The sequence below is a fragment of the Heliangelus exortis genome, chromosome 1 (assembly GCF_036169615.1).
Source record: "Heliangelus exortis chromosome 1, bHelExo1.hap1, whole genome shotgun sequence".
Lineage (NCBI taxonomy): Eukaryota > Metazoa > Chordata > Aves > Apodiformes > Trochilidae > Heliangelus > Heliangelus exortis.
In genome coordinates, this window is record NC_092422.1 from 24,352,298 (window position 1) to 24,371,624 (window position 19,327).

The 19,327-nt window shown below is 40.2% G+C and overlaps 2 protein-coding genes across 20 annotated transcripts in view; one reads left to right on the plus strand and one right to left on the minus strand.

The window, feature by feature from the left end:
- EXOSC8 (exosome component 8) lies at window positions 1-12,055 on the plus strand. 2 transcript variants are annotated; one of them, XM_071737948.1, is made up of 11 exons: window positions 1-135; window positions 2,373-2,409; window positions 3,502-3,565; window positions 5,247-5,320; window positions 5,864-5,909; window positions 6,942-7,047; window positions 7,135-7,180; window positions 7,415-7,511; window positions 8,489-8,609; window positions 11,267-11,373; window positions 11,842-12,055. In XM_071737948.1, exons 1-11 carry the CDS (start codon window positions 119-121, stop codon window positions 11,955-11,957), a joined length of 831 nt encoding a protein of 276 aa, XP_071594049.1. In that variant the 5' UTR covers window positions 1-118; the 3' UTR covers window positions 11,958-12,055. The 2 variants fall into 2 exon arrangements, with proteins under 2 accessions (XP_071594049.1, XP_071594039.1); XM_071737938.1 differs by lacking the exon at window positions 1-135 and adding an exon at window positions 307-605.
- Window positions 11,799-19,327, minus strand: part of SUPT20H (SPT20 homolog, SAGA complex component) — a 34,420-nt gene continuing 26,891 nt past the window's right edge. For 9 of the 18 annotated variants that reach the window (XM_071737791.1, XM_071737808.1, XM_071737783.1 and 6 more), the window contains 3 exons: window positions 18,521-18,576; window positions 14,014-14,119; window positions 13,273-13,478 (listed from right to left, as the gene is read on the minus strand). In XM_071737791.1, coding sequence (XP_071593892.1) covers window positions 13,318-13,478; window positions 14,014-14,119; window positions 18,521-18,576 — 323 coding nt within the window. In that variant the 3' untranslated portion in view covers window positions 13,273-13,317. Of the gene's footprint in view, window positions 12,517-13,272; window positions 13,479-14,013; window positions 14,120-18,520; window positions 18,577-19,327 lie in introns of those variants that run through there. The other 9 variants (XM_071737888.1, XM_071737822.1, XM_071737816.1 and 6 more) reach the window with 5 other exon arrangements.

Sequence of the window (19,327 nt, forward strand, 5' to 3'; positions counted from 1 at the left end):
CACCCGGCGGTAGTGCCCCTCCCGCGCTGCCGCCCCGCTCCCCTCCGCCGCCGGGTCTCCGGCAAAGGCTTCCGGGTGAACGAGGCGGCGGCACATCCGGGACGGCAGCGGCGCAGCCATGGCGACGGCGTTCAAGTAAGTGACGGGCCTGGGGGCCCTGGTGCCCCGGTTCCGCGGTGCTGGGCTGTACCCTCCCCTGCGGCGGGCGGGCGCCCCTCCGCCTGCGCCCCAGGGCCGAGGCAGCGCCGCCACGGGGACCCGTGGGGCCTTTACCCCCGTTCCCGCCGCGGGCCTGCCCCATCCCCGGCAGCGTGCGTCTGGATGGTAGAGTGCTCCGGTTTGTTCTCTGTAACTGAGACACACAAGCGATCGCTCACCACAGGGGATCGCTCACCACAGGGGATCGTTCTCTTTACGGCGCTGTGTGGGCTGCAGGGCAGCGCCGGCAGCCGCCCGGGTTTGCGGGAAGCCCGCGGTACGCGCCGTCGCGGTGGGTGTCGGTGCTCCCGGTGGAGCTTCCTGCGGTACAGACCAGCGGTACGTCTGACCGCCGTGGTGCTGGGCTCCGGGAGTGCCGGCCCAGCCTTGGGGCATCTCGGTACCGGGTAGGTGTGGGCAGGCGACGGCTCGTCCAGCTGCCAGGGAGCCGCGGGGTGTGCGAGGAAAGGCTGGACGAGCTGGGCTTGTTTGGGTTTGCTTGAAAAGGGCTGCGTGTCCAACGCGGGGAGCAGTCAAGGGTTGAGCCACCTAAAAGGGCAGCGTGTGGAGAAGACAAGAGGTTCACTATGGATACCAATTAAACATGATTCTGAATAGATCTTGTGGGAGGGAAGTCACAGCGAAGGGTGGCCAACCAGGGAGGCTGTGGCACCATCCTCAGAGACAGTCAGTGCAGTTGGATGAGGCCCTGGTGATCACAGAATCATAGAATCATAGAGTTGGCTGGGTTGGAAGGGACCTCAGAGATCATCAAGTCCAACCCTTGATCCACTCCCACTGCAGTTACCAGACCATGGCACTGAGTGCCACATCCAGTCTCTTTTAAAATATCTCCAGGGATGGAGAATCCACCACTTCCTGGGGCAGCCCATTCCAATGCTTGATCACCCTCTCAGTAAAGAAGTTCTTTCTAATGTCCAACCTAAACCTCCCCCGGCACAACTTGAGACCGTGCCCTCTTGTCTTGCTGAGAGTTGCCTGGGAAAAGAGACCAACCCCCCCCTGGCTACCCCCTCCTTTCAGGGAGTTGTAGAGAGTGATGAGGTCTCCTCTGAGCCTCCTCTTCTCCAGGCTGAACAGCCCCAGCTCCCTCAGCCTCTCCTCGTAGGATCTGTGCTGCAGTCCCTTCACCAGCCTGGTTGCCCTCCTTTGGACCTGCTCCAGGACCTCGGTATCCTTCCTAAACTGAGGGGCCCAGAACTGGACACAGTACTTGAGGTGTGGCCTCACCAGCGCTGAGTACAGGGGCAGAAGGTGTCTCCAGTCTGGCTGTGAACAGTTCATCAACTTCTCTGGGTGACCTGTTCCTTGCCTCTTACAGATTTACATCTTAAATGTGTGAAACAAGGTTTAGGAAGTACTCTTACATGAGTGTGAAAAGAACAGGCAGAGTATTGTGGTTAAAAAATAGTACTACAGGTCCAACCTATGGGAAACAAGGGTTAATTCATGCTTGCCATTATGAATTGTGGTACCTCTATATGTTAGGTTGTGTGTGGAAAACTTGTGTCTTCCAGTCACCCTTTTTTTTTAGTGCTTATTTTGACAAAACTGAAAAGCCTGTGTTCAAATATTAATGATGCTTCTATGAATATTTCTACTTTAATGTTCCGTTCTTGAAATACTAATACACAAACACTGTTATTAGTATGTAACTAATAATAAGCATTAATTATTTCCCAACTGAGGTACTGCATGAAGCGCATTTCTTAATTTTAGATTTTCTTAAAAATTACAAGGAAAACTTAACATTTCAAGACACTGAAATTGTTTTGGACCATTTTGTACATCTAAATGCAGTCTTTGAACTAACAAATACTTGGATCACTAATAAAATCAGTCTTTCTGCATTTTTTCAGAAACGTTCTACACCCTTGTCTTGATAAGCATGACTTTTGAGTTTAAATTAATAGTCAAGAATATTGAGGTTAAAGTAGTTTGTGTTAGGTGTATGTGCAGACAGTTTCCTTGCTGGAAGTGAACGTAGGAAAACATCTTTTTCTTACATCAATTTAGAGCTTCCTCATTTTTCTGTAACTGTCCTTTGCTGGTCATCTTGGTTATTAAACTGTTATTGCAGTTTTGTGCTTTTTTATCTTTTTTATTCTCTTACCCGGGACCTTGCATGTGATCTTCTCTTTCTATTTTTTTAGAACAGTGGAACCACTGGAATATTACAGAAGATTTTTGGTGAGTAAACCACAATATGAATGTAAAATTTACTTGTAATCAATTTTTTTCTTGCTCACTTCTGCTTTTCGTATCCATCTGTATAAAACCCTGAAACTGTAAGGGAAAAACAAAAAATCTCACTGAGCAGAGGAAGAGTGGTCATACTCTTCAGAACATATTTTTCCATTTTTCCATCTATCTGTGGTATTGTTGCTGAAGTAGGTTGTGTTCCTGTTCTACTTGATGGGTAAATACTTCTGCTGGCCCTGAAGAGAACATCAGTTAAATTTGTTTTGTGATGCTGGCTTGTGTCTAGTACAAAATTATGTCAGACCAGGCTTTTAGATGCTACTAAAAATAAATAATAGCAAATATCACTGCTAACCATGTGAAGGAAAACCACTGACTTTTTAGTAAATTAAATTAGTGTATCTATTACTGAGGTAGTATCGACTTAGAAATGGGTCCAATATTATTTCAGTCAGTTTTGGGTCTTAGAATTGAACCAAAAGTCTTTTGAGAAGCTTGAGATCATGATGAATAGTAGCTCAGATCACAGTGGTGAATTGGTGCAGTTTTGGTCTTAAGGTTCAGGTATTTTAGACCTTCTGACTGACAGTATTTGAACACTGAGGTTTTTTTGAGGGGGGAACTGTTTTGTATTGCTTTATTTTTTTCTTTAGTTCACTCTAACATTAATTTTAAGGCTCCACTAGGCAGGGGTTATGGAGAGAATTGCCCTACAAAATCTTAAACAATACAGGGAGGTCAAAATCCTCAATTTAAGGTATCAGTAAGTATTAATTTTTGGATGAATTGTGAATTTAGCCTGTAGTACTTACTCTTGAGACCATCAACTTACCTGTATATTTATTTTCTAAGTGAATTATAATAAATTTAAAAATAGTTTTTTTTGTGGCCCTCCAATCATAAACTATCAGTTGATGAAAAGCTGGATACAGTGCAGTCAGGTTTCCTTAGCATTTTGTAACTGCATGTTTCTACTCAAAAGAAGAGAATACTATTATATATGAACTTGTGTAGCATAAATGTTGGCGTTTTACTTAATAAAATATGTTTTTTAATTTGAGCTTTGTAATTTTTGTTTAGAAAGAGAACTGCAGACCTGATGGAAGAGAGTTGGGTGAATTCCGGGCAACCACTGTCAACATAGGCAAGTACCTACTTGGAGTAATGATAAGGGGGGAGGTATTATTACTTTCAGATTATAATAATTGGTGACCCTAAGCACTTGCTAATAGGTTTTCTTGGTGACTGCATTTTAAAAGATGAAAAAGGAAGGACTTTTATTTATAGTTTCAAGTGCCAAATTGACCAGTGCAAATACTGACCAGTGCAAAATTGGTGCCATCTCATCTTAAAAGACAGAGTGACTCCTGGCTTCTGCTTTTTTCTAAGCTTAGTGAGCAGCTGTCTCCAGCAGAGGCAACATACCTTGAGGCAACATACATTGAGCAGCACCACCTTACCTGCTTTCTCACACCTTGTAATTTCTAAAAGTAAAATAGAGGTTAGTGTACCACTGTGGAATAGTTGCTGATGGTTGACTTGACACTGAAGGTCTCTTCCATTGTAGAACACTGACTTCCATTAGGTCTTGCTGTAAATCATTTAGAACATGGGTTTATGGTATCCATCTATGATTTAGAATACTTTGAGTATACAACAGATCACTGTTGGCTTCAGTTCTATTCAACATATTCATTAATGGTCTGGGTGATAGGGGAAAGTGTACCTCAGCAAGTTTGCAGATGACACCAAACTGGGAGGAGCAGCTGATATGCCAGAGATTTTTGCTGCTGTCCAGAGGGGCCTCAGCAGGCTGGAGAAATGGGCTGACAGGAACCTCAGGCAATTCAACAAGAAGCAGCACAAAGTTCTGCACCTGGGCAGCAACAAACCCAAGCACCAGTAGGTACTGGGGGCCACTCCAGTCCAAGGGAGTTCAACAGAAAAGGACAATGGAGTCCTGGTGGACACAAGATTGAACATGAGCTAGCAGTGTGACCTTGTTGCAAAGGAGGTCAGTGTTATCCTGGGCTGTGTTAGGCAAAGGATTGTCAGCAGGTCAAAAGAAGCAATTCTCCTTTATTCAGCTTTGGTGAGGCCAAGCCTGGAGTGCTGTGACCAGCTCTTGGGCTCTCCAGTACAAGAGAGACATGGACATACTGGAGAGAGTCCAACCAAGGGCCATGAGGGTGGTGAAGGGACTGAAGCGTTTTTCTGTGAATAAAAGCTGAGAGAGCTGGGGACTGTTCAGCCTGGAGAAGACTGAGGCAAAATATCATCAATGCATATAAATACTTCAAGGGATGGCACAAAGAAGACATAACCAGACTTTTTGCATTGGTGCTTAGTGACAGGACCATAGGCAGTGAGCACAAACTGAAACACTGAAAGTTGCCTGTGAACATGAGGAAACACTTTTTCTTATTGTGAGGGTGACTGTACTGTGACTGTACTAAGCTGTACTGAGGGTGACTGTACTAAAACAGGTTGCCCAGAGATGTTGCAGAGATGCCATCCTTTGAGATATTCAAAAGCCATCTTGATATGGCCCTGGGCAAGCTGGTTCTAGGTGGTCCTACTTGAGCAGGGGGCTTGGATCAGATGATATTCAGTCCTTCCAGACTCAGGTGTTCTGTGTGTTTGTGTGTGATTGACTATTTCATAGAGAGATTATATTCCCATCCTGGATTAATTGAGACTTTGCTTAACCTGTGCTTAATACAAAAAGATGGAAGGTAAATACATTGTGTAAGTGGATGTTAATTAAGGCCCTTTGAATGGAAAAAGAAAATCCAGATTTTTTGAACGGCACTTTCTCTCTTCAGGTTCAATTACAACTGCAGATGGTTCTGCCCTGGTGAAGTTAGGAAATACTACAGTGATTTGTGGAGTTAAAGCGGTATGGTTGGGTTTTATTTTAACTTGGCTGTCAGTGCAATCATGTTAAGAATGAATCCCCTTTAGAGTTACAGTATGCCAATCAGACACAAGTCCAGTCTTTCACCTAGGTACCCTCAGACATGAAACTAAATACATCATTCCACTGGCTAATCCTTGTTCTGCAGTCTGAGAACATGTGTTTTTGTGGGGTGCATTGTGTATGGGGAAAGATATACACAAAGTCTTTGTTATTTTTAGATAAAAGCTATGTAATTGAAGAATTACTGCATACTTATCAATAAGTGCATTGGTAATTAGTTGGCTGGACAGTTAAGTGCCTTGTAGCCTCAACTTTTATTACTGGCCTGACATGAACTATGAGACAATTACTGCATGTTTCTGTATTGAGTTTTCCTATGGGAAAAACGCAGTCAGGGCTGATTAAAAATTGCTCTTGTAAATCTCATTGTAATGGTAACTGAGAAGAAAACGACCATTTGTATATAGAACTTTTGGAAAACCTTTTTGTACAAAATTCAGCTCTTTTTTTTTTTCTCTCCAGGAACTTGCTGCACCCTCAGCAGATGCTGCTAATAAGGGGTACATTGGTAAGCTTTTCAGTATGGATCTTACTTGGATCTTGTATGCCAAAAGGATTGTAATGATGGGTCTGGGTTAGTGTATTGAAGATTTCCTAAAAGAGTGAATTTGGGTAAAATTGTATTACTTTCCTTAAAATCAGTTTCCAAATTGACATGTAGGACGTGGTACTTCAGAAATCTCAGAATTCCCTCTGCTCTGATAGTGAGGTGTCCATGTAAAGCTACATTTTTGTTGCTGATTCCAGGCCAGGCTGAAAACAGACCTGCAGCAGAGGGAACCGTGTATGTTAAGAGGGATAAGATGTCTAGAAAAGATGGTGGCATGCAAGGTTGTGCAAAGGAACATTAACTTTTGTCTTGAAGTCCAAGTAGGCAAAAAAATTGACTCTTTACCTGTTTATTTCTTGGAGAACTGTGGAAGTCCTAGGGGTACATTCTCATTGCTGTTTGGAGTTTCTTTTGAAATAAAAAAATTCTGTGGAACCGAGAGCTTGAAGCAAATCCCTTTTTCATAAAGCTTCTCTAAAGTATGCTGTTGTCAGTGAACTTGATTATACTTAGGGTTTTCTTTTTGTTTGTTTTGTTTTTCCAGAAATGTTTATGCATATTTTTGCTTCATGTCTAAAGCATCAGGTTTTAATGGCTGATGAAAAGCAGATAGCATACCAGTAAAGTCAGTGTTCTTTCTTCGTTTACTTAAGAATGCTTGGCAGTTAAAGTAGAGTTTGTGTGGGGTTGATATTCATAGCAGGTTTACAGACAGAAAATGGTATTTAGGAGTATGTGCTTCTCCATGGAATGTATAGTTTCTGAGTACAAACTACTACAAGTTCTTTAACACAAACTCACACATAACTTTATTTTTGAGGGCAGAAGTAGGAAGGCTTGATTAAAAAACTATTGATTGAAAAATTCTTGATCTTGCCTTTCATTTGAAGTACACAGAATGCTACTAAGCATGCCTATTGTCTTATTTCTGTTTCTGATACCCCATTGCCTGCTTTTGATAGTTGATGACTATTGACTCTTGCTACCTAGTTCCAAATGTAGAACTTCCATCCCTCTGTTCAACGAGGTTTCGCTCTGGACCACCTGGGGAAGAGGCTCAAGCAGCAAGCCAGTTCATTGCAGATGTGATTGAAAAGTAAGAATCATCTTAATGCAATTAAAATACAAACACCACTGCAAGCCAATTTTCTTTTTCCTGGTTTACTCTCTCTTTTTATTTCAGTTCACAGATAATAGCAAAAGAAGATCTATGTATTGCAAATGGCAAGGTAAGTTGTATCTCAGAATGAAGATGGACACATGAACATCAGTGTTAAAGGAGGTATTTGGGATTACAGGTGGTTTAGTTGGTTTTGTTTTAGTATTCATAGCTTAATTGACATCTGAAGTGTAAAAAAATCATGCTAGAAATAAGTATTTTTGTTCACGTGCTCAGCATTTTCTTAGATATTGCATCACTAGCTTAACTGCTATATCTCACCTGTACAAACTTTTTTTCATAGCTTGCCTGGGTGTTATACTGTGACATCATATGTCTGGACTATGATGGAAACATTTTGGATGCCAGTGCCTTTGCTTTGTTAGCAGCATTAAAAAATGGTAAGTCTTTTCTAGAGCAAGAGACACACTGATTATCGTTGCTTGGAGAAATATATTAGTTTTGAATCATGATGAATAGGTAACTGGTTCAGCATTCCTTAAGACTGCTTTTTCCCTGTCATTTGAATGCTAAATTACTAAAAAGCAAATACAAAGTGGAAATGATGGTATGGATGCTGCAGATGTCTAACACATGGGGAGCAGGATTATTGCTCTCTTGTGAGAATAGTATCTCTTCTGCTATGTGTTTTTTTCCATCAGAGATCTGAGTCTTTCAGCAGTGGTTATAAACAACTTTAATGGGGGCTTACATTGTTAATGTATTCTGTGTAGGCAGAGTAAGTTGTTGGGTGCTTTGCTTATATGTCACAACAGAATATTTCTAGCTTAACTCATTGTAGTTTGAAGTAAAAAATTTTTAATGCATGCAACATTTGTTATTCACAGGTATGGGGGTTGTAAATGAATGTAGGAGGCAGTAAAATGGAAGCTTACAGCAAGGCCTCCCTTTCTAACTGAATTGCTTGCCAGAGAATTCTATAGCTACTTTGCTCTTGGTTTCTGTCTCCAGCACTGGTGGGTTGTCAGATCAAGAGTTTTCAGAGGATCAGATTGCACTGATTTTTATATGTCCAGCGGGCTTTTGGGGGAAAAGGACTTCTTGTTAAGTAGGACTATAAAGGTATTGTAAGTACATGGCATTTTGGAAGCTGAAAATACTTCTGTGTAAGGAAGAATGTTAGCTTGAGGAGAATGTTTTCTCAAATGGGTAGTTCTAAGCTAAATACATTATTCAAATCCAAGATGTTTTTAGTACAGAACATCAGTAATGTGGCCAAAACTCTATTCTGATCTGTTACCAGTGGCTTACCAATATAGTAAAAGAACAGCTTAAATATTTCAGTAGTACTGGATGTCTCTAGGCCTACTAAACCCAGTAATGTCTGATTTCATACTGTTGTAATTTATCTTTTCAGTGCAGTTGCCATCAGTTACTATAAATGAAGAAACTGGCTTATCACAAGTTAATTTCAAACAGAAGAACCCGTTGATTATCAGAAAGCATCCAGTTGCCACATCATTTGCTATATTTGATGAGTAAGTTCTGAAGTGTTTTGTGCTTATGAAAACAACTCTGTATGTAAAAAGAACTGAAAGACAGAGAATGCTACCAGTGATGTTTCTGGACTTGTTCCATACTTCTGCTAGTGCAGAATGTGCAGTCTCAGACAGTGCTGCTTCAGGCAATGCTGATTCACTTGATCTTAATTTTGTGGCCTCACTTGTTGAACTGACGTAGTTCTGTCATATGAATGAGTGTGCAGAACAAAATGAAGTCTGTCCAACTTCTTCCTGTGACTTCTGGAGCAGAACTGGCTCCCAGCCTAAAAGATAAGCTTAAAACTACAGGAGTAGGTTTTATGTTTTTACAGTATCTTTAATACAAAAGAATGTTAGCAATGCAATAATGTTTTAGAAGCCTGTGTAGATGACTGCAATGAGAGATGGCAGTTTTTGCACAGCTTATACAAAGGATTTACTCAACAGAGGAAGTAAAAATTCATAGTCCAGTCAGAACAACAGAACCTCTGGATAACTGAAAATGCAATTATCCAAGATGAACCATGACCAGCACTCATAAGTCATTGCTTATGTAGGTAAAGAATCTGATTATGAGAACTTAAAATAACCACATCTGAGAACTTGACTTCTCACCTGGAATTGCTTTCTGGCTCTTCCAAGTATGTTAAGTATGTGTTCTGCTGCTGTTTATAAGAAATGCAGTTATTTATGGTGGTATCCATTTGAAAAGTAGAAAATGACAAGATGATTTTAACTGTGCTATGAATCTGATTTAAGATTTGGGTACATTTAGAGTCACCAGAGATTTATGGTTCATTAATCTTGTATTTGCAGAAATTATTACTAGGCCCTTTCATTCAAATATGAGATGGGATGGGGGGAGCACTAAACTCAGATGTTGGCCAAGTGATTACCAAGATCAAAGAAGAAAATTACCAGCACTTGAGAGTGTTTCTGTTAATTGCTTAAATGTCAACTCTTGTGGGTCTGAAGTTTGATGTAGACTGAGTTTATATCATAGGCAGTTATCAGCAGGGTATTATTTGCACACAAATCACACATAATGAGCAATCAGGTTGCCTTTGGAAGAAGGCTGCTTGCTGGGCTTTGTTCCCTTCACTGAAATGGACTCGTTGCATCACAAATCACCTAAGTCTCCCTTTAATTCCTCACACTGCACATTGAGGGGGTGTGTGCCTTCTGGGCCTGTTTTATGTGGTTTTTGTGTTTAGTTTTGCAGAGATTTTTGTTTGGTTGTTGTTATTTTTTAACTCTGGTTTATTTACATACTCTGGCTTCCAGACACATTTTTCTTCTGTGTCAAAGCCCATCCTGAATAAATGAAAACTGGGTTGCTGGATAGAGTGGGCATGGCTGAGGAGTGCTGGTGCAGAGCACTGCAGGGCACCACAGCTGGGGGGTCAACCCACACATAAATATTGCTTATGATGCCATCTCTCCATGTGTGCCAGGGCCCTGTGTCACACAAAGGGACAGTGCTGCACAGTGCATGTGGGCAGAGTTACTAAAGCAGTATTTTTGAGTAGTTTAGCTATGGACTCGTGTTTTCATTACCTTGTTGCTATTAAATGGCAATCTGAAACTCTTGGTAAAACCTTTAGTTACACATCACGTAGGAGTTCAGTTTGAATTCAGTTCCATCCATTTTGTATAATCAGCTCCTACAGCCTTGCTAACAAAACATAAACTTGTCATAAACTTCATCAGTATAGGAGTACTCCAGCTGCTAAACTGAATTTGATTACATCACTACTAGATTTCAGTTTAGCAGTGTAAACTGAGGCTTCATTAAACCTTCAGCTAACCTGTCCTGCCCTAAAATCTGCACTTTGGTCAAATGTTTGTAATGGGTTATGATTTCTTGGTTTTTTTGGGGGGGGTTTTTTTGTTTGTGTGTCTGTTTGGTTTTTTGTTTAGTTTTTTGGTTTTTTTACATGAACAGTTTAAGGCTGAATGGTGATTGCTTTTTTTAAGTTGAAGTTTTACTTGTGGAAAGTTGGCCTGTAGTTTAGATACTATTTTTTATTTTTCTATTAGTTTGCTCTATTTGCACTTTATTAAATGGTTCAAAAAATAACAATATGTAATCTCTTTCCATCATCTTCCATGATGCTCAACAGCTTATTTTGGCTGCCTTAAGGAACACAGGAAATCTACTTCTGAACTATTCCCAAATTGAGTGGTATTAAAGAGGTCTATGAGAAGAAACTGAGAATTACTTGGGTGAATTCACCATTGGAAATGAGTTTTGTGTTATGGTCTAGTGGAGATTAGTGAGGCCTCTACCTAAAACTTGTGCCATTTTTTTGGTGGTAACAGTGATAAAAGTGACTGCATATTGCAAATCGCAATGTAATGGCATCTTTCTGCACTACATAGTTATCACAAATCTATGAAACTTAGGCATAAAGCTGCATTTTCAGCAGCTGTTTTAACAGACCTGCATTTGTGTAACTGGAATCTCCCACTTAATATATTGGGGTTTTTTTTCTTTTATTATTGGTGCATTTGGTAAGAAAACTAATAAGCTTGGGCACTAAATCCAGTGACAAGTATTTTGTAAGACTAAAGTAAAAATTAATGTTTAGACTGCATCAGTTTTAAGAGAACAACATCTACTGATGTGTCTGCACATGCTTTTCTTTCACAAGCACATTACTCATTGTTGATCCAACTGCTGAAGAGGAAGATTTAGCAACTGGAACAGTAACTGTTGTAACTGATGATGAAGGCAAACTATGTTCTCTCCATAAACCAGGTACTTCCAAATTTATTGCACAGGAATCTATGGGGATTATTATCTTTTCTTAACCTAGATGTTATATACCTGCTTTGCTCTGCAATGTGTGGGTGCTTAAAGATAACAGGCTCTCTGCTTGATTACTTAGGAAATTATTTGCTCTTGAAATTAATTTTGAAAAAGGTGGTATGACTGAAGCTGTAAGTCCCCATGATTATTGTTTCCTGCTTAAATAGTCAGAATTCTAAGTGCAAAAACAAGTCAGAGCTTGACCTGCATGCAGCAAAGGAAAGATTCTGAGCACAACTTCTAGTTTGTTTCTGTTTGCTTTGCTTGAGGCTAGCTGGGGAAGCTGTGTGTTCCCAAGGTGAAAGTTGCTAGTCATGAGAATTACTGCATTATTTAATACTCTCATTTAGAAGACACATTTAGAGATACTTAACTGAAGTATAAATAGAAAGTCAAAATGTTCCTTTTAATTTTTAGGTGGAAGTCCTCTCACAGGAGCCAAGCTTCAGGACTGTATCACCAGAGCAATTACAAGGCACAAAGAAGTAAAGAAGCTGATAGACAAAGTGATAGAAAGTATAAGGCCCAAGTAAACCAACAGTGAGATCTTCTCCAAAATGGATTTGTAAAAATTATATTTGTTACAGTGTTCACAAACCTTTTTGTACTAAATAAACAAATACCAATACTACATTTACAAAGTTCATTTTTCTAAAATGTTTTTCACCCTTGTACTATGTACAATGCTGCTGAGTGGTAAAAAATATGAGATAAAGTTCTGTTAAAAAAAGTGACTTAAGGAAACAACACGCTAGCTGCTTTATAGATGAAATCTCTAGAGTCTGCAGGGTTGGCTCCCCAAAACAGTTATTTCAGTGTAACATTGATAGTTCTCTTTCCTACCAGTAATGTAAAACACTGATTTATTTTTAAGCTTTCTCCTTTTTAATCTGAAAAAAAAAGAAAAAAAAATTCCCTCTGAATCAATTATTTAGAAGGGGAAAAAAACCCCAAAACTCAGGATTTTGGAGGGGCCGGTGTGCCTCTTTTCCTTTTACTTTTTGAGTGGCTGCCTGAATGCTGCTGGTGCTGCAGGTGAGCTGCTTGTGCTGCTGCTGCCATAGCCATTTGATGCTGCAAGAATCGCAACTGCTGCCGTGAAGAAGGGGGAGAAAAAGCTTGTTAGCATTGACTATAAAGTTATGTTTCACATCAGGAAGAATGGGAGGAAGATGGGGGTGGGGAAATGAAAAGAAAAAAAAATAAGGACCAGGTGGACAAAAGGAATACACCGTGTACTGGGGCAATGAGTTACAGTCAAGCAGCACCAGTGGCACAGAAGCCTGCTGAGGGCATGTCTGATGTTTCACATGGGTAGTGGGACAGCTTTGGTTCTTTGCCCTTTCTCTTCATTGCAGTAACTGCAGTAACTCAGCAACTTCAGTGAATGTTTGGGTTAGGTAGGACATTTGAAGCTTAACGCCCTTCAGTGTATGCACTTGTATTTTCTCCATGCATCCCAAAGAGGAGACTGTGCTAAAAAAATACTAAAAATATTTTCATAAAGCATCTGAATGACAGTGCTAAAAGGAATGCTTTGCCAGAGCTGTTGTTTCCATGTACTGACTGTAGCAGTGCTGTATTTGAACTTGCAAGTGCCATTCATAGTGTCTTGAACTCTACTGGCACCTGGCAGAGCTTATTTAGTTATGTGCCACAAGCACTCCTTGAATGTTGGCAAATCAGGAAGGTGGATGGTTTAAGTGAAAAAATAAATTCAGTGCTCCAAGTTGAGAGAACCACAGATTTAAAACATTTCATGATAAAATTGGCAAAAAATTCACGTTTTTTTTTAATTTGCAAGACCATAAAAACATTAGTTTAAAAAAAAAAATCAAAAGGGCAAAATTTTTGCTTTTGGAGCTGAGAATTGTATTTTTTTAATTTTATTTTTTAAACACAGTCAGAGTGAAGTTGCTGGATTACTTGTATCTGCTGCTGCTGCTGCTGCAAGGCTTGTTGCTGTTGCTGTTGTAAGGCAGAAGAGAGCTGGAGTCTCTGCTGAGGAAGGCTTTGCCCAGGTCTGTTCACAGCAGAGCCAAGCTGAGACAACACTAAGAAAGGAGAAGGGGAAAGCAGGCAGGTCAAAGAGGTCAGGTCAAGTTTGTCAGGGTTGGGGAAGGAAGACATAGGAATAAAGTGTGACAGAAAAGGGGGGGTCAACAGCATTAGTTTCAGAGTCAAATTGGGAACAGTGCAGAATAAAGTATACATGATACATATACTCTGTTAGTTAGAACTAGATTATGAAGTGCTTGTGGAGACACAAAGAGGTTTCTCATACTGCATGTTAAGCACACAGCTAAAGAAACATTCCTCAATGAAGTTTGGCATGGAAGTTCCCTGGATTTTCTTTATGCATCAAGTGTAACTCATTTGTATGTGACGCTATCAATTTGCTACACTTCCAAACAAAGCAGAAAAAGCCCATGCTTTAGAAGTCCAGTTTTCTTGTGTAATTCATATGCTGATAATGAACAGCACATTGTTCTGAGCTAACATCAGAATTCTTTAGGACCAAACTTCATTTCAGTGTGAATTTATCAAGGTACACACTTAACTACAAAAGGAGGCTCAGCAAGCACATACCTGTGGCCTGAGGTGGCATAAAATTCCCTACTCCGGTCAGGTTAATTACAGCAGCTTGTTGGGCAGATAAGGCCTGATCTTGATTGGATGGACCTTGGTCAGACCCCTAGCAAAAATGAAAAGCTTGACCCTTATTACCAAACCCTGGTATCATTGAATAAGTAAATAAAGCCAATGTGAAGGCAAACTTCTGAAGTGCTGTTTAAGAACATTCAGTTCTACCTCTTCTACTGTGTGTAGATACAGATTATAACAGAGACATCACTGAAGTAGAATGAACAGCTGTTGAATGCCCCAAAACAGCTGTTTTGGCAGAAATGCTATTATGCCTGTTACCCAGCACAAATCCCATGTTTTTGTCAACTTCCCTGTATTCATCAGAGTCTGCAGTCTATGGCTGCAATCTTGATGACATTTCCTATCTCACTCCCAACCCCAGAGTCTTCAGGTTACACCTGAAACCATCCATGTGCACAGGTCCTAATCAATCAAAATGTGAAAAGGCTGAAACTTGCAGTCACATGTTCATATTATGCCACACACTCCCCAATTACATAAAAAATAACAAACTCTGCTTTTAAAATTCTATTTCTAGAACAGAGTAGTTCTCAAATTAATCACTAATAGAATCAGTGGAATCTGATCTAGTGTCTATCAAAGTCAGAGAGTACTGAATTATGACCTTTTCTAGAACTTAATTACATTATTCACTGATTCTTAAAGTGGAGAAATAAGTTTTATATATGAAATTCAAGCAAGCTGCAGGTCTTATCAGTCAAGGGGAAAAAAATGCTTCTTAAAATAACCTTCTGAAATAATGCCAATAAGATCTAAGTAAACTTGATCAAATGATTGCAGATTAAGACATCATCATCTCAAGGAAGACAACTAAGACAGTCTTACGAAGTCATAGAACCAACATTTGGGGGAAAACACTGAGACAAAAATGTATATACTCTGTTGGCAGCACATAAAATGGGTTTATCTTCTTTGGGGAGGCTTAGGTTTTTTCCATTAAGCACTTGGATCACATACAGTCTTGTCCTTAGTGAAAGCTAAAGAATCTGGTATTGAGAATAACTCTGTTTAGCTCATAACCTTAGTCTTACTCTATAGCATGTGGTAAGAGAGAAGTTCCTTAGGGCAAGTTAGGCAATGCAGAGATTGATCTCCTCCAGAAGATCTTTGTGCCACAAGAAGGACTGGGCTTACACCAGCCTATTTGTAAATGCCCTTGAAGTCTAGATGAATGTCAGACAGAACCCTTGAGTGTCCAGAAAATAAAAAAATAAAACCCATCAGTATCGGTTTGCATGATTTTTTTTTTTTTTTTAACAATTCAACTAGTAACTGACATTTGGATTCTGAGAATATATCTGAAAGTCTCCCATTAAACTGTCCCACATTCCAGAACAAGGCCTGTGACACAGGAGATGATACACCATAAAAAGAGTCTACAATAGCACAAGCAAACATTATTATGACAAACTGAGGATCCAGTAGAGACTACTTGGTAAAAAGAAGTCTTGCATGTCTGGGAAAATGAAGAACATAAAAGCTGAGCAGCTAGTTTTCTCTAATTGCTGCATGATTTCTGGTAAGATTTTTAGGCACAGGCAGAACAAACCACTGAAAATTTGCCATTTTGAGGACAGACAAATTGGTCTATCAAGACTTTAGACTTCTTCAGTGATTAAAACTTTTAATACCAATTACAGGCAGCAGTAGAAGAAATGTCTTAAGATAACAGCTTTAAGGCCAACTGATCCTTTCTCTGGTGCAAAGAGAACAATTCTGTTGAACTACAGCCAACTCTCACCACTCTAAGTAAGAAGTTATAGTTACTCTAGTAATCCTGATTTTCTACTCTGTGCATCTGCTAGTTATGATAAATGGGACAACACAAAGCTGATTTTCCACCATTCATTCAGTGGGCTGGTTATCTTCACAATAGAGTATGACAGTGCTTAGCCAGTTGTTTTGTTATAGCTCTTATGTACAGGATAAAAACAAAGGGGTATAACCCAGCTCCAGCCAGGGCAACAAAGCCACAAAGCCAAGTCTTTGCAGCTTGAGAAAGTTTTGGAGTGCCTCAGATCAGTTCTGTAAAGGTTCATTTACTCAGGGAGATGGGGGGAGAATAGGAGAAACTGTTTCATCCATGCACCCCAGACTGAGGGCTGTGAGCACACACACCCCTGTTCTCCCTGTAGTGCTGAGGGCTGCAGGCTGTATGCTGCTGGGATTGTTGCTATGGAGAAAACTGTGACAGCCACTGCTGTCATTGCTGGAATGGGTTAAAAATAAGTGAACCACCTGGAAGCTGTTGAAGATTAAAACCAAGAGGCATAATTCAAACTGCTGAGTTTCCTGCTGTCCTAGGATGAGCCTGATATTGGTAATGGCATACTCCTTGGAAATTTGTTTTGTTTTTTTAAAAAAATCCTTTAAAATTAATCAGTTTCCTAATGCTGTTCGTGAAAAAGCACTAGGAAACAAATCAGCATTAAATTATAGCAAGATATTTCCACAGAAAAAGACATTATTATTAAGTAAAATAGTAGAGACTGTACTGATACTAGAAATTTAAAAGGTTATTCTTCAAAAGCAGCGTGTATTACTTCCACTTTCAGAATATTCCCCTGAATTTTAACAGATGCTTTAATCAACAAACTGTATGGTCTGAAGCAAAAAAAGAATAAAAAAATGTTGAAGTGACATGGTCTTGATTCCTCTCCCTTACCCCAGCTTTAATTGCACTGACTTCAGCTAAATTGTCCTTGGCTTACAGAAGTGGCAGAGGTATCTTAAAAGAACATACTTCAACATGGACTCATACAAATACAAGCATTAAATTTTAAGGAAGAGCTCTACTCTGGCATAACTGCCTCCTGTGTCTGCCCTTTTACATGCTTCTGGAGTGTGTACATAAGTGGGAGGAGGAAGCAGCAGAGCTACGGCTCATCTTTTACAGGTATTAATTTTTTGACTCATTTTTAACATCTGCTTTAACTGTTCAGCATCCTTGTTGGTGACATGGATGGTGGCACAGAGCCCATCCTCAGCAAGTTTGCTGATGACACCAAGCTGTGTGATCTTCTCAACATGGTCAAGGGAAGGGAAGCCACCTAGAACCCTGACAGGCTTGAGAGGTGGGCCCATGCCAAGATCCTCAAAGCAATTACAGGGTGGGCAGAAAATGAATTGAGAACAGCACTGAGAAGGACTTGGGGGTATTGGCTGAAGAGAAGCTCAACATGAGCTGGCAATGTGCACTTCCAGCCCAGAAAGCCAATTATATCCTGCTGCTTGAAAAGAATCATGTCCAGCAGGTCAAGGGAGGTGATTCTACTCTCTACTCCAGTCTCATGAGACCCCACCTGGAATACTGTGTCTAGGTCTGGAGCCTCCAACACAAGAAAGACATGGAGTAAGTCTAGAGGAAGGCCATGAAGAAGATCAGAAAGCTGGAACACCTCTCCTATAAAGACAGGCTGAGAGAGTTGAGGTCGTTCAGCCTGGAGAAAAGGTTCCAAGGAGACCTTATAGCAGCCTTCCAGAATCTGAAGGGGGCCTACAGGAAAGCTGGGGAGGCACTTTTTACAAAGGTGTATAGTGATAGGATGGGGGGGTAACAGTTTTAAAGAAGAGGGGAGATTTAGGTTAAGACATGAAGAAGAAATTGTTTAGTGTGAGGATGATGACACACAGGCACAGGTTGCCCAGAGATGTGGATGCTCCATCCCTAGAAGCGTTTAAGGCCAGGTTGGACGGGGCTTTGAGCAACCTGGTCTAGTGGGAGGTGTCCCTGCCCACTGCAGGAGGGCTGGAACTGGGGGATCTTGCAACCTAAACCATTCTTTGACTGGCAGCACACCAAAGCTGCAATTGTACCCTTGCAGATGACTTCAAAATCCAGGAATGATACCTGGTTCCACAAACAGTCCCTGTTGTGCTTCTAACTGGTGCCCTGACACAATATGCAACTTCTGCTCATGTTTGTATTTGTTTTTATCCTTAGTGAAAAGAAGATACTTACAGACTTTATAAACTCCCTACCTTACATGATGAACTTCTATTTCTACTACCAGAAGGTCTTTAAAGCCATTACTGCACCTACTTGTGCATGTTCAGCTCAGCTTTTAGGCCTTATATGTGCAACCCCTGAGTGATTCTACTGTACTGTTTTGTATTTTTAAAATGATCATGATTTCAGTTAAAAGAATGATTTGTAATAAAAGCGTATGAAAATCCTGCAAATAGAAGACTGCACTTTCAGATTAATCTCTTGAATTCAAATGTCAGCATTTTCAGATTGGTAGACTGCTTTGTTTTGAGCTAATATAACTTCTCCCTGGTATTTTTTATGGAAGTAGCTTTTTCTCTTGTTCTAAGCATTCTAAATAAGCAACTCAAAGATCTGCAGGGGGGCAATGTAGGAAGCAGAACTAAACATGTCTCTGAAGAAAAGTAAGAAATTATTATTGTGTCCAAGTGTATTAATTACCTGCAGAAGATTTAAGGACCGAAGATTTGATGCATTTTTCAAACCAAAGGGGCTGCCTGTTAAAGAAAACATCTTTTTATTAGTGGGAAATCTTTACTTAATTATATATGTGTATTGCAATTAGTGCATCTTTCCACTGGGATAATTTCTAAACTTCTGGAAGTTGGAAAACTGGCAAGTTTAAATTTTATACTTTTAATACAAGGCTGCATTTTAGCTAATGTAATGTTACCTAATGTTCATAGATATCCAGACTAAAAGTTAGAGAGCTGACTAAATGTAAAGAAAACTCTACTGCCTCTACATGCTGTACTCCATAACCTGTAACTTATTAAAACATTTACACAAACATGAATGTGGAGAACACCACAGCAGTTATTCTTCAGTGATTCTTCTTCCTTAAAAAGCTTTACTGTTTGTACAGTAAATCCAGAAATGTCCAAGGGCTCAATGAAGTAACAGACTCTCAGTTTCCCAGACATTAACAGAAAACCAATCCCACACAGTCTTAGCAAGACTCCCCCAGCCCTTCCCCCTCAACCCCACCTCAGGGGCTTCTGCAAAGACATATCTGACTTGTAGAGCTTTTGGCATTATGCCACGTGGCACTCTTCAAAGCTATGCTAAAAAAAAGACATATATGTGGTAACTATGAGTTGGATATATAAGGAATACAAACGTTTCAGTAAAGTAGCAGCTGCCAAACAGGATCCCTCAGAGGTCTGCCACTGACCTAGCTCAGCTCACTACTCCCATCTGTTATGTGGGCAATGGAGTAGCATGTAAAAAAATCTGTGACACCATGTT

Excerpts from the sequence above, each read along its gene's own strand:
- EXOSC8 (XM_071737938.1), top strand. The coding sequence starts at position 322 with ATGGTAGAGTGCTCCGGTTTGTTCTCTGTAACTGAGACACACAAGCGA. Across the intron at positions 606-2,372 it reads TTGGGGCATCTCGGTACCGG|AACAGTGGAACCACTGGAAT; the intron begins GTAGGTGTGGGC and ends CTATTTTTTTAG. Across the intron at positions 11,374-11,841 it reads ATGTTCTCTCCATAAACCAG|GTGGAAGTCCTCTCACAGGA; the intron begins GTACTTCCAAAT and ends TTTAATTTTTAG.